Genomic DNA, 15,593 nt, shown 5'->3' with positions numbered 1-15,593 from the left:
TACACTTGTGTGTATAAATAAGGTAGTTGTGAAATTGTTAGATATTACTGCATGATCGGAACTAGATGCACAAGCATTTCATTACACTTGCATCTGCTAACCATGTCTATGTGACCAATCAAATTTGATTTGACAAGAAATTTGTGAAGTGGATGAAAAATTAGTTTTAATGACTCCAACCTGAGTGTATGTAAACTTCCGACTTCAACTGTAAGTATTCAGACCCTTTGCTATGATACTCGAAATTGAGTTCAGGTATATCCTCCTTCCATTGATCATCCTTGATGTTTCTACAACTTGATTGGATTCCACCTGTGGTTAATTAAATTGATTGGACATGATTTGGAAAGGTACACACTTATCTTTATTAGGTCCCACAGTTGACAGTGCATGTCAGAGCAAAAACCAAGCCATGAGGTCGAAAGTAATTGTCTGTAGAGCTCCGAGACAGGATGGTGTCAGGCATAGATCTGGGGAAGGATAACAAAAAATGTCTGCAGCATTGACGTTTCCCAAGAACACAGTGGCCTCCATCATTCTTAAATGGAAGACGTTTGGAAACACCAAGAATCTTCCTAGAGCTGGCGGCTTGCCAAACTGAGCAATCGGGGGAGAAGGGCCTTGGTTAGCTCCAGTGTTCCTTTATGGAGATGGGAGAACCTTCCAGAATGACAACTATTTCCGCAGCACTCCACCAATCAGGTCTTTATGGTAGTGGCCAGACAAACCACTCCTCAGTAAAAGGCACCTGACAGCCTGCTTGGAGTTTGCCAAAAGGCACCTAAAGACTCTGAGCATGAGAAACAAGATTCTCTGGTTTGATGAAACCAAGATTGAACTCTTTGGACTGAATGCCACACGTCACATCTGGACGAAACCTGGCACCATCCCTACGTCGAAGTATGGTGGGGATATTTTTCAACGGCAGGGACTGGGAGCCTAGTCAGGATTAAAGGAAAAATGAACGGAGCAGAGATCCTTGATGAAAACCTGCTCCAGAGCACTCCGGACCTCAGATTGGGGTGAAGGTTCACCTTCCAACAGGACAACGACTCCAAGCACACAGCCAAGACAACTCAGGACTGACTTCGGGACAAGTCTCAATGTCTTTGAGTGGCCCAGCCAGAGCCTGGACTTGAACCCAATCGAACATCTCTGGGGAGACCTGAACATTAGCTGTGCAGCGACGCTCCCCATCCAACCTGACAGAACTTGAGAGGCTCTGCAGAGGAGAATGGGAGAAACTCACCAAATACCGGTGTGCCAAGCTTGTAGCGTCATGCCCAAGAAGACTCAAGGCTGTAATCGCTGCCAAAGGTGCTTCAACAAAGTACTGAGTAAAGGGTCTGAATACTTATGTTAATCTGATATTTCAGTTCTTTATTTTTAACACTTTTGCTAAAATATCTATACCTCATTATGTGGTATTGTGTGGATTGTTTCGCAACATTTATTCGGCAATATTTCTGGAGGTGGAAATTAGATTTGAGATTTTGTCAGCATTTTTGTTTTCATTCATTTTGGTGTAGAATATACTTCTAAAGTCAGTGACTGAGCTTCTCAGTCCTTATACATAGAAATTCCCCCGAGGAGAATCCCGGACCCTAAGGGTACTGGAGTTGGTCAAACTCGCAGTTTAATACTTTTATTAAAAATAAAACTGTCACATTTTATTGGCCACGTACACATATTTAGCAGATGTTATTGTGGGTGTAGCGAAATGCTTGTGTTCCTAGCTCCAACAGTGCAGGAGTACCTAACAATTCACAAATCTAAAAGTAAAAGAATGGAATATATAAATATTGGGATGAGCAATATCAGAGTGGCATTGACTAAAATACAGTGGAATAGAATACAGTATATACATATGAGATGAGTAAAGCAGTATGTAAACATTATTAAAGTGACTAGTGTTCCATTATTAAAGTGACCGATGATTCCATGACTATGTATATAGGGCAGTGGGGTTGAGTAACTGGGTGGTTGCCAGCTAGTGATGGCTATTTAACAGTCTGATGGACTTGCGATAGAAGCTCTTTTTCAGTCTCTTGGAAGGCCCTGCAGTTGCGGGCGGTGCAGTTGCTGTACCAGGTGGTGATACAGCCTGTCAGGATGCTCTCAATTGTGCATCTGTAAGAGTTTGAGTGTCTTAGGGGCCCAGACAAATGTCTTCAGCCTCCAACAGTGATGCTGTTGTGCCTTCAACACACTGTCTTTGTGGGTGGATCATTTCAGATTGTCAGTGATGTTTACGCTGAGGAACTTGATGATTGAGTTGGAGGCGTGCATGACCGCTCTGTCATAGGTAAACAGGGAGTACAAGAGGGAGCTGAGCATGCACCCTTGTGGGGCCCCAGTGTTGAGGATCAGTAAAGTGGAGATGTTGTTTCCTACCTTCACCACCCGGGGGAGGCCTGTCAGGATGTCCAGGACCCAATTGCACAGGGCGGGGTTCAGACCCAGGGCCCAGAGCTTAATGATGAGCTTGAAGGGTACTATGGTGTTGAAAGCTGAGCTATAGTCAATGAACAGCATTTTTACATAGGTATTCCTCTTGTCCTGATGGGAAAGTGCAGTGTGATAGCGATTGCATCTTCTGTGGATCTATTGGGGCGGTAAGCCAATTGAGGTGGGTCAAGGGTGTCATGAAGGTAGAGGTGATATGATCCTTAACTAGCCTCTCAAAGCACTTCATGATGACAAATGAGTGCTACAGGGTGATAGTCATTTAGTTCAGTTACCTTTGCTTTCTTGGGTACAGGAACAATGGTGGACATCTTGAAGTAAGTGGGGACAGCAGACTGGGATAGGGAGAGATTGAATATGTCAGTAAACACTCCAGCCAGCTGGTTTGCTCATGTTCTGAGGACTTTGCTAGGGATGTTAACCCCCAGCCTTGCGAGGGTTAACACGCTTAACTGTCTTACTCACGTCGGCCATGGAGAACGAGAGCCCACAGTCCTCGGGAGCGGTCCGCGTCAGTGCGTGTTATCCTCAAAGCGGGCGAAGAAGGTGTTCAGCTTGTCTAGGAGCCAGATGTTGGTGTCCGTGACGTGGCTGTTTTTCCAATTGTAATTGTCTGTAGACACTGCTACATACGTCCTGTCTGAGCTGTTGAATTGCGACTCCACTTTCTCTGTACTGACGTTTTTCCTGTTTGATTGTCTTGTGGAGGGAATAACTACACTGTTTATATTCAATCATATTCCCAGTCACCTTTCCATGGTTAATTATGGTTTGCGCTTTCAGTTTTGCGCAAATGCTGCCATCTATCCACAGTTTGTGGTTTGGGTCGGTTTTAAGTCACCATGGGAACATCATCCCCTATACACTTCCTGATGAACTCCGTCACCGTGTCTTTGTATACGTTAATGTTATTCTCAGAGGCTACACGGAACACAGCCCAGTCCGCAACAGTCTTGAAGCATGGATTCCTATTGGTCAGACCAGCATTGAATAGACCTTAGCACTGGTACTTCCTGTTTGAGTTTCTGCCTATAGTAAGGGAGGAGCAAAATGGAGTCGTGATCTGATTTTGCAGAAGGGAGGGTGTTGCAGGCATCTTGAAAGGGGGTGTAGCAGTGGTCTAGTGTTTTTCGAGAGCGAGTACTACAGTCAATTTGTTGATAGAAATTAAGTAGTGATTTCCTCATTTGCTTTGTTAAAATCCCCAGCTAAAATAAATGAGGCCTCAGGGTATGTGGTTGCCAGTTTGCATATAGTCCAGTGTAGTTCCTTTAGGGCCATCCTTGGTATCGGCTTGAGGTGGAATATACATGGCTGTGACTATCAGACAAGGAGTAGTTAATCATGAAACCTAAAACACCGCCTTTCTTCTTCCCGGTGAGTTCTTTATTCTTGTCTGCGTGATGAACTGAGAACCCAGCTAACTGTGTGAATGGGGACAGTATATCCTGAGAGAGCCATGATTCAGTGAACCAGAGTATGTTACAGTCCCTGATATCTCTCTGGAAGGAGATCCTCGCCCTGAGCTCGTCTACTTTATTGTCCAGAGACTGAACATTAGTGAGTAATATACTTGGAAGTGGTGGATGGTGTGCTCGCTTCCTGAGTCGAACTAGACGTACACTTGGAGCAGTCTCTGGGATAAGTTCAATTGCCCTGGGGGGTAAGAACAAAGGCTCCAATTTGGGAAGTTATAATGCTGGTGAGTTAGCGCCGCTCTGATATCCAAAAGTTATTTCTGGCTGTATGTAATAACACAAAAAACATTCTGGGATAATGTAAGAAATAACACACAAAATACTGCAAAGTTGCTTAGGAGCTAGAAGCTGAGCTGCCATGTCTGTCGGCCCCATCATTAACAAAATGATCCTCTTTCCTAAAACCTTGATGGTCATGACTGTCTACATTTAAAGGGGAGGTTAACTTGGCCCCAGACAATCGATCTGGTAATGTTTTTTTATACTTTAACCCCTGTGACAATAAAACATATTTTGTTATTGTTTTTATAGGTACAGGGTCCAGGAATAGGAATCTTGTCCATCTCGAAGAGTGGGGATCTGGCTCTGTCCATGGCTTCTTTTCTCTCTGGCATCTCAGCCACAGCCTGGATCAACGGCAGCAACGCTAATACGGTGGTGCCACTGCACTACAAAGACCTCATCATCCCTTCCATCACGCCTATTGTTGAGAACGTCACCTTCTCCCCGTCCGGCATCCTAGACATCCGAGACGCCTTACCGGACCCAGAGACTGAGGTGAACCGCGGTTCCGTAATCCCAATAGAGCGTTCCAGTTCTAGGTTCCTCTTCGCCGCCTCTGAGGACGACAGGAACTGGAACAGCTGTCTCTTCGCCCAACAGGCCGCCGCCCGGCTGAGGAATCATGGGAAAGAGAACTTTGAGGTAAGGAAATAAACCTGAACACAAACATTTTGATAGCAAAAAGTTTAATCAAGTACTACTAGATAAACACATGTTTCAGCCTAAACTGCCTTTACTCAATAGCAGGGGTTGAAACTGAAATTTTTCTTCCAATAGTTTCGTTCTGAACAGAACCTCTATTTATTTTGTTCCGTTCCATTGTTCCGACCAGAATAATAAAGTTAGTTTACTGAATTATATACTAGCTAGATGCTTATGGAGGATCGGCTAATATGGAGGAACTTTGAGCGTCAGAGTTGTCTCTGATGTGATAACTATAGTATTCTTAACTAGCCTAAACTAGCTGGCAGGCAGCCACTGAAAGGCAGAGACTCCCTTTTGATTTGAACGAAACCTTCCATACATACAATGCCTTCAGAAAGTATTTATACCCCTTGTCTTATTCCACATTAAATGTATTTTTCCCCCCACCCATTTACAATTGGGGTAGAATTATTATTATATTATATATTAATTATATTTTATAGATTGAACTTGAATATGACAACTTTCAGGATGAATCAAAACAATTTTTTTAGTAATCAATATATTTAGTGCGTAAAGACTCTCCAAACAAGTTAGGAAAGTTTGTATGAATAAAAATCCAAACACTGAAATGTGCCTTAAATAATCTACAAAATCAGAGTATTTTTTTAAATCTACCAGTTGGTGCTGAAATGGAGACAAATATACATACAGTGCATTTGGAAAGGACTCAGACCCCGTGACCTTTTCCACATTTGTTATATGGGTCGGCAGGGTAGCCTAGTGGTTAGAGCGTTGGACTAGTAACCGGAAGGTTGCAAGTTCAAACCCCCGAGCTGACAAGGTACAAATCTGTCGTTCTGCCCCTGAACAGGAAGTTATAACCCACTGTTCCCAGGCCGTCATTGAAAATAAGAATTTGTTCTTAACTGACTTGCCTGGTTAAATAAAGGTAAAATAAAAATGACAGCCTTATTCTAAAATGGATTACATTTTTTCCCCTCATCAATCACTACCCCATCACTATCACTTTGTCATTACAAAGTAAAAACCTTTTTATTTTTGCAAATGTATTTTTAAATAATGATTACATAAGTATTTAAACCTATTACTCAGTACTTTGAAGCACCTTTTGGCAGCGATTACAGCCTCAAGTCTTCTTGGGTATGAGGTTACAAGCTTGGCACACCTGTATTTGGGGAGTTTCTCCCATTCTTCTCTGCAAATCCTCTCAAGTTCTGCCAGGTTGGATGGGGAACGTCACTGCATAGCTATTTTCAGGTCTCTCCAGAGATGTTCGATCGGGTTCAAGTCCGGGCTCTGGCTGTGCCACTCAGACTTGTCCCGAAGCCACTCTTGCGTTTTCTTGGCTGTGTGCTTAGGGTCGTTGTCTTGTTGGAAGGTGAACCTTCGCCCCAGTCTGAGGTCCTGAGCACTCTGAAGCAGTTTTTCATCAAGGATCTCTCAGTACTTTGCTCCATTCATCTTTCCCTCGATCCTGACTAGTCTCCCAGTCCCTGCCGTTGAAAAACATCCCCACAGCATGATGCTGCCACCACCATGCTTCACCGTTGGGATGGCGTAAAGCTGCACAATGCTGTGGAAGCCATGCTGGTTAAGTGTGCCTTGAATTCTAAATAAATCACTGACAGTGTCACCAGCAAAGCACTTTCACACCACCTCCATGTTTCATGGTGGAAACTACACATGCTGAGATCATCCGTTCACCTACTCTGCGTTCCACAAAGACACGGCGGTTGGAACCAAAAATCTCCAATTTGGACAGATTTTCACCTGTCTAATGTTCATTGCTCGTGTTTCTTGGTCCAAGCAAGTCTCCTCTTATTGGAGTCCTTTGGTAGGGTTTTCTTTGCAGCAATTCGACCATGAAGGCCTGATTCACGCAGTCTCCTCTGAACAGTTGATATTGATGTCCGTTACTTGAACTCCGAAGCATTTATTTGGGCTGCAATTTCTGAGGCTGGTAACTCCTAATGAACTTATCCCCTGCAGCAGAATTAACTCTGGGTCTTCCTTTCTTGTGGCGGTCCTCATGAGAGCCAGTTTCCTCATAGTGCTTGGTTTTTGTGACTGTCCTTGAAGAAACGTTCAAAGTTCTTAATTCAACGCATTGACTGACCTTCATATCTTAAAGTAATGATGGACTGTCATTTCACTTTGCTTATTTGAGCTGTTCTTGCCATAATATGGACTTGGTCTTTTACCAAATAAGGCCCTCTTCTGTATACCACGTTTACCTTGTCACAACACAACTGATTGGCTGAAACGCATTAAGAAGGATAGAAATTCCACAAATTAACTTTTAACAAGGCACACCTGTTAATTGAAATGCATTCCAGGTGACTACCTCATGAAGCTGGTTGAGAGTGTCTGGAGTGTGCAAAGCTGTCAAGGCAAAGGGTAGCTACTTTGAAGATTCTCAAATATAAAATATATTTAGATTTGTTACACACTTCTGGTTACTACATGATCCCATATGTGTTATTTCATAGTATTGTTATCTTCACTATTCTACAATGTAGAAAATAGTAAAAATAAAGAAACCCTTGAATGAGTTGGTGTCCTGTGGTGGAATTATTGTAATCAAAAAGAGACTTTTAGATTTCTTCAAACAATCAAACTTTATTATTTAATTACTGCAGTAATGGAGCTGGTCGGTAATCACCCCTGGAGGTGATCACTAGGAACTCAACTAGCTGGTTTGGGCCACAGCATTTTATAGCAAAGCCCATCCTCCTTTAGTCTACATGACAAAGAACAGTGTGGAATGGGTCACAAGGTTAAGATTTGTATGAAAGACACTTATAATTCACATGACTATCTGCTGTAAAAACTGTCCTCATTGTGTAGAGACCAGGGTCTGGCCCCCCAACTCCATACTGGAGCCATCTCCCCCTGGTACCCCAGTACAGAAACATTAACTCATGCTCTGGAATGCGGTATCACCCAAAGACATCGTACATCTCCTGTCAATGTTAAATCTCCCTTCTGACTGGTACTGTACTATATACATATATACAGACACAGTATATTTTTACAATAGTTATCTTTTGTTTGTTTTTCGACCCATCCTTCAGCTACCCTCAACCCCTCCCATTGATCTTTGTAGGGCTTCCAGTTGTTTATATTTGCCATATTATTTTTAAACTGTGCTGTTTCAGAAACAGCTCGTTGTTGTGTACGTCTTTTCTTAAATGCTTTTGACTGCACCTTGACTTGGCGTTGGTTGATGTTCTGTCCTCTTGTCATTTCACCACCAGGTGGTGATGTACCCCAGGGCGGGGCATTTTCTGGAAGTACCCTACATGCCCCACTGCCCATCTGGCTTCCATCCCGCGGTTGGTCAAGTGGTGGTGTTTGGGGGAGAGGCTAAAGCCCACCATCAGGCTCAGCTGGACCTGTGGAGGAGGGTCCAGGAGTTTTTCAGGAAACACCTGGAGGGGAACAACACTGGCGAAAAAGCTACGTTATATACTAGAGGGTAAGACAAGGGTTTCCGTTAGGAACATTTGGCACTGGACAACATAACCAGGAAGATTTTAATTTACCAGACATTTTAGAAATGTACTGGACATTCGTATGCATTCAGATTCGACTACAAAGAGAGGGGGAAAGAAACTGCCCACCTGGCGAGGCAGTGCCATCAATAAACGAGGGATAGCCTATTGGCCAAATGAGCCACGTTTGAATTGTCCTTAACAGCCTATAACAAATTACAAAAACACTTCAGTGTTTTAGATGTGTAGCATAAGCAAACATGTATGGCCTATTGTTTTATTGCGTTTTACTTTCCTAAAACAATTGTCCACCTCACGGTTCAGCTGTCGGAGATTTGAGCACTAAATGCATCAGGGCATTGCGTGCATATGCCTATAGGCTTAGACGTCCACCGTATGATATGAATATTAAACATTTTAAAAATACATGTAAAATAAGAAACTTATTCCTTGCCCCAGAGACGGAGAGGGGATATGCCAGTGGCATGCTGCGACACCTCCATGCATTTGTCAGATGGTTACAGCGTCTGCAAGATATAAGTGTACAGAAGGAGGCTTATTCATTCATTTTCAATCAGAATATTTTTTATAAAGATACTCTTATAAACAATATATTGATTAACTCTGGTAGGCCTAAAATTTCGGTTGGAGCGTCGGTGCGGAGCGTCGGTGCGCACTGCTTCCATTGTCCTTTCATTGTCCTGCAGCAGCCAGTTTAATAGGCCTAATAGCTGCACCAAACTTTAACAAAAGTTTCTAAACTTTATTAGTGAAATATCAAAAGTCAAGTCATTTGTTTGTAGAGAAAATATGAGCAGATTATTATATTGCGGTAAACAAACCATTATACAGTTATATAATTATACATTATATAATTTGGCAAATGAAAAAATAAATACAAAATTTAACAGAATTTTAACACACTTGTGACGCAATTACCAGCAAACGCTAGTGCCTACTGTACACAACGAATGACAGCAATAGGCTAATAATATGTATTTTACAATAGGCCCACTTTTGAACCTATTTTAAACGAAATATCAGACTTAAAATGAAAATGTCAACAGAATAATACAAAACACGTTTTACATATTTCAAGAACTGGTTTAGATTAATAAATAGGCCTACAGTAATAGCCATATACAATAATAGGGTAATAAAATAAATAAATACAAGTTGCCAGGAGCCTGCATTTGGATGTGCCAACGTTCTTCTAATCTTTGTCTGCTACAATATTAAAACTTGGTCACACAGAGGACCTTCCCTTTGTAAGCTTTTCACTGTAGACATACTTTTTCCCCCTCTAACTTTCATTTTACTTAATAACCGAAGAAGGATAGAAAAAAATTGGTTAATCCCTCAGCACTATTGAGCAGGGCCGGACTACCGCATTTGGGGCACAACATTTTGCCATGGTGCTGAGAGAAAAATGTGCAGTTTTAACGCTAATTTCCTGCAATTCTACACATTGCTATCATATACTATGGCTGTTCGGTACTCTGTCCCTGCTAGTGACTAACAAAATCAATTGAGCCCTGTGTTATTCAGCCATGATTACTACAAGTTTACATAGCTGGCAAGACTAACTTACCAATCTATAAATTGTTAGCTAACATGGCTAATTGAGTGACTGACATATTAAAATTAAAACTGCTGATGCACAACCAAATTTCTAAATTGCACCTTGTGTATTTTACTGAGGGTTGCAAAATTATGGGAACTTAAATAGCAGTCTGAACATCAGACAGGATGGCATTGTCTCCCTCAATCCGTGCAATGGCTACTGCTATAGGTTTCATCCAGGAGGATCCTCTTGATGGGGCTGTCCATATCGGCAGATATGAGTCATATCGGCAGATATGGACAGATATTCTCCCTCCAGGAGAATGTTAAACGTGATGACAACACCACCCCAACGGGTGTTGCATTGCAGCTTCAATGTTGTGCTCTTATTCTTCTCACTTTCGTTTGTGTGGTAGATTCCTGCTATAACTTGATGGCCTTTCACATGCCTAACTATTTCCTTGGCACTCTTGTAGAGTTTCTGTTGTTTTCAGTGCCATGTTGTCCTTGAGGAGCAGATTCAATGCATGAGCAGCACAGCCAATGGGTGTGATGTGAGGGTAGGACTTTCCCACTTTAGACCAAGCAGCCTTCATGTTCCCAGCATTGTCTGTCACCAGTGGAAATACCTCCTGTGGTCCAAGGTCATTGACTGCCTTCAGCTCATCTGCAATGTAGAGCCTGTTGTGTCTGTTGTCCTGTGTGTCTGTGCTCTTGTAGTATACTGGTTGAGGGGTGGAGATGATGTTAATTATTCCTTTCCCACGAACATTCGACCACCCATCAGGAGATGATTGCAATGCACTCTGCTTTTTCTATGCTTTGCTTTGCTTGATCTTGACTTGAACTCTGTTGAACTCTGCATCCAGCAAATGAGTAGATAAAGCATGTCTGGTTGGAGGGGTGTATGCTGGGTGAAGAACATTCAGAAATCTCTTCCAATACACATTGCCTGTGAGCATCAGAGGTGAACCAGTTGCATACACAGCTCGAGCAAGACATTCATCAGTATTTCTCTGACTACGTTCCTACATTGAGTCAAACTTCTGATTCCAGGAGGACCATGAGCTGTTGAACTTTATGCACTTGGCCAGATGATTCTGCATCTTTGTTGCATTCTTCACATATGATTTGTCACAGTATTTGCAAATGTACAGAAGGCTGTTTAGAAGTGTGCAAGATCTTGATAATCAGCTGTACATGTGATGGAAGTGTGCACTGCACCTGTAATGGAAGAAATCACTGAGCATGCAGAGGGTTGCAATTCCATTGAATTGGGGATAGGTTATCCAATATATGCCACAAGACCTAGAATTGCCTTATGTGTATCCCACAAAAAAGTTCACTGTTATAAGCTAACTTTTTTTGATGAATTTAAGCAAAATTCCCCAAATTCTCGGGCTTAACTTCCCATGGAAAATTCCCAACCCTTTGCAACCCTAGGTAGGTGTCATCTTAATTCACAAACACTAACAGGTACTGAGGAGAGAGAGATTCTGTTATTTGTGTGAAATATTTCTATTCTGGGATAGTTGTTCACTGAAATGCTATCATTAGTTGCTTATCCTACTACAGTGTAAATAAATGTCTTGTGCTTTCCGTTATAATGTTAGGTCAAATTCACAGGGTAAAGTAGAGGTTTAGCCAATCAGTGGCTAAAGACCACCCACTTGCCCTGATTTACATATCCCTTTTATTTTGAACAAGACCATGAAATTATGAAATGGATCATGTCATACAGTGCCATTAATGAAGTGATACACGTTATAATGAAAAATCAATTGGGAAATACAATGTGTCATTATGAAATAAAATATGGTAACATTTGTAGAAAAGTGACACTGAAATATGATTTCATAATAATCCATCCAACAGTTTCCAAAAGCACATGTTCATTATTTTTCAACCAGGATTATAGTATGCAGCGAGTCTTTGACAATGACTATTCATTTTTCAAACTTTTAAATTAAAACAAATTTGTGTCAATCTCTCCTCCTGTTTTTAACATTATAAGCAGATGTATCGTGCACACCAGAATTTATTGGATGGTAAATCATTTTGGGGTATTTTGACCTAAGGCCTTGACTTTATCCTAATGAGTACTTCACAGTATGCAAATGGTCGCCGCTACCGTCTATCAAATAGTAACATGCAGTTAACCTATATTTGTGTGTGAGTAAGCAATCATCATCTCTGGGGTTGGCAGCTGTCTCCTTCCAGCTTTGGCCTCCTGTTGCAATTGTTACTTGAAGTTAGATTTAGACCACAAATAACACATGTCCCTTTTAAAACGCAGGTGCCTTTCTATTTTTTTTGTCATTGCAAAATTACACAGAATGTGCTCAGAAAGAGGGGGGGGGGGGGGGGGGGTTTAGATTGTTTATCCTATGTGATTGTGCCTCAACTTTTCATGAAAAAACACATGCTCCAGTACTGTAGAGTGTAGACATACCTAGTCCTTTGATGTAAAGAAATGATGCTAGCAAAAAGTATATTCTATGTATACACAGAACTCTCCCCCTCAGTTAAAAAGAAATGGCAAAGTGGTTCTTTAAAAGTGTTGCAGATTGATTTACTGGTACTGTATGGTCAGCTTTGATACTTTTAATATAGGTTTCTGTTAAACTAGCATTATGTACCCAATGGCATCAATACATTATGGACTGTATTCATGAACAACTCTGATTATCAACCCCCAAGGGAAATCATCTCTGTGGAATACCTCAAATAACAAAAATAGATGTTAGTGTGCTACTCTATGGCTTGCTCTGGTAAAGCAGTGAAAAGAAATCAGCTAAACATGGAGAGAGACTTTTCCAATGTGGTTTTCTGTGAAGAAGTAAACCTCATCCTAGATGAAGTGGGTGACAGAGACCATCTGGTTGCCTGAGTCATAGCTATGCCGTCTGCTTTAGGAACAAGCAATCCCTTAGCAGAGAATACATCTGGCATCTGGCGCTAAAATATGGCCAGTGGCAAGGAGATGGCGCTCACACACAACTCACTCACTGTGCGATCAATCATCCATTGTGTTTCAAAACTCATGGTAATAACTGTAAATAAATACTATGGTAGTCATTAACCCAATCAGAGTTGAATTCTCCCTCTACTTTAGTCTGTGGCACAAATGAGCCTGACCTCAGTAAATGCTCTTCTATATCCTACTGTGGTGGTGGGTGTACCTTTCTGTCTGTGTCACTAGTGATGATCTGGTACTCCTCAGGGTGGTAGCAGACACTTCTAACCAGAGTATATCTGCTGTTTCTATTTGTTTCACTATTTCACTGTTTCAACTGTTAGTATTTGATTATATTTGTTAAACTATTAGTCCTTTCTTCATATCAATAGCATTGTAACCAGATTCTGTTATGAATAAACATGAGTCAAGGCGTGCAATGCTTGTGGTTTTTAAAAACGTTGTTTATCTGGTAGGCCCTAACACAGTGCAGTGGTTTCATGCCCACTAATTACCTTCTACGGCATCTAGGTATCTATAATAAAATAATTTGGTGGGTGCTTATTGTCCTATTTCATGCATGTACAAGTGTGTTAATATGCATGTGTGAATTGGAAATGTGTATATTTGCATATCCCAACCCTCCTTGAGACACCCTCGGAAAGTGGGGTCACAGCCAGGGTTTGCCATTATCAACGGTGACCCTATATGTACTTTGTAATGCTCATGGTTCTTTATATCCATCATTGTTGGTTATCTTTATGTCCATGGTGCTTTATCTTCTTCTCCCTCCCCTGCAGCCTCTTTCCAGGCTGAAAGAAAACAACACAAAAAGTCAATGACTGGGAGAAATACAAACATGAATGCGTGACAGAAAGTGTTGTTTTTCTTTCATCCGAGTTAAAAATGACACAACTGTTGTTGCCCAACTAAATCACCACCAGAGGAGTGAACAGAGGAATGTATTTGGATTTTCAGACAGCAGACGCGGCTGATAATAGAAAGCCCCTGAGTTTCTGCTGCTAAGAAATGGAATGGGAAATCCACCACTGATGATGCTCCTGCCGTCAATCATGAATTCCACAGCGTTGCAGCCAGGTCATGTTGGGCACAGTGATATGTAGCACTTCTTTAGAGGTTTCCGTATGCCACGTCCAGATGTCATTCTCAGAACGTGGCAAAGAGCTCAGATGAGCCACTGTTAGATATACAACATAGGTGGGTAAAGCACATATAAGGTAAAGCACTTATCAGTCCATAATGAATCGATCTAGCTATTGACCATGACTATGATACACTTTGGAGGATGTAGTATCTTGCGTAGATTGTTGGCACCGGACCTCACAAGTACGTTTTAGAATTGAATTGTAACTTAGAATAACATTGCCGGAATGCACCTGGCGTATATTACCCGGAGGATTTTCCGAGCACGGTTATATGGCATACATTTGAAAGGATAGCATAAAGCAAACCCTGTATTGAGTCGATACTGCCATCTATTGGGAAACAAGCAGAAACAGTTTCCTATTTGCATTCAGTAGGGGACTGAGCCTGCACACATGGAATGTGATGCCGTGATCTTTTAGCCTGTTGTGGCATTTGCCAAAGAAGGCCCACATTGTTCACAGCACTGTGTTCACACCACAGGCTGGTGGTGATCAGGTGATGAACTCCTCTTTGAAGTCAGTATAGTTGAAACAGTAGATCTGTGTTGTCTCTGTGCCCACAGAGAACTGGTGACCATCACCACGGGTGCTATGGATGTCACACATCCTGCTGAAACTTCCTGCCAAAGAGTAGAAACCAAAGAATACACATACAGGTAGTATTCATTGAGTAGTACAGTGGTGTATTAGATGCTTTTAGAAGATGCACACAGGATTACTGAAGTGAGAGAATAACTATAAAAGTGAATAAAGACCTCCATTCCAGACACTTGACTCACTTGATGTGTTTGAAGTTGGATGAGGCTCCTGAACAGAGGGAACGTGCCATCTCCTGAGCCGACAATATGTTGCCTGATGTAGACATCAAGGGGAAATGCATGCTGAGTTCTGAGGTTTGTACTGCAGTCTATCTAACTAAGCCAGATATTAAACTCCTCCAACTGTGTTCCTTTTTTGAAGCCACCTTGCTGAACTTCTGTTTCACTGGGCCACGGCCCATTAAGAAGCTTAGTCTTGAAACTGACTTTCAGGATATCTCCACTTGTGCCACAGTAGAAATAGCTGCCTTCCTCAGGGATCTGTACCAAGAAGTAACAAGTTATTCGGGCTGCAAGACTTCCTGCAGTATGCTGAGGAAATGACGCTCTCACAAAGAGTCATACTATTCACGTGTTTAAATGTATTAGGGCTCTACAGTGCGACTTCATTTCTTTGTGTGTGCCTACATTTTTCAACTTCGGTGCACACGTACTCCTTGTATGAAAGGTCAGCATAGAGCCCTGTGTATAGCCATGTGTTCTAATGTTATAATTACCCAAATGCATTTCACAATTGTTTTCGGCTGCCCTGTCTGACATTGTGCGTGTGTGTGTGTGGGGAAGATCAAGTTCCTAAACGTGGAGAGTGTCGATCCAAGTTGCTGAAGCGTGATTCATCACTTCAGAGAACGCATTTCCACTGTTCCATAGGTCCAATGATGGCAAGCTTTACACCACTCCAGCCGATGCTTGGCATTGTG

The 15,593-nt window shown here is 41.9% G+C and overlaps 1 protein-coding gene across 1 annotated transcript in view; it reads left to right on the top strand.

The window, feature by feature from the left end:
• Nucleotides 1-13,468, top strand: part of LOC109897375 (acyl-coenzyme A thioesterase 1) — a 29,613-nt gene extending 16,145 nt beyond the window's left edge. The window contains exons 3-4 of the mRNA XM_020491885.2: nt 4,476-4,868; nt 8,153-13,468. Of these exons, the coding sequence (XP_020347474.1) occupies nt 4,476-4,868; nt 8,153-8,377 (618 nt within the window). The 3' untranslated portion in view covers nt 8,378-13,468. The remainder of the gene's footprint in view (nt 1-4,475; nt 4,869-8,152) is intronic.
• Nucleotides 13,469-15,593: the final 2,125 nt, after the last annotated feature.

Source organism: Oncorhynchus kisutch, linkage group LG10 (assembly GCF_002021735.2).
Source record: "Oncorhynchus kisutch isolate 150728-3 linkage group LG10, Okis_V2, whole genome shotgun sequence".
NCBI classification, from domain to species: Eukaryota; Metazoa; Chordata; class Actinopteri; order Salmoniformes; family Salmonidae; genus Oncorhynchus; species Oncorhynchus kisutch.
The sequence above is the reverse complement of the archived record's forward strand: the minus strand, read 5'-3'. Positions and strand labels throughout refer to the sequence as shown.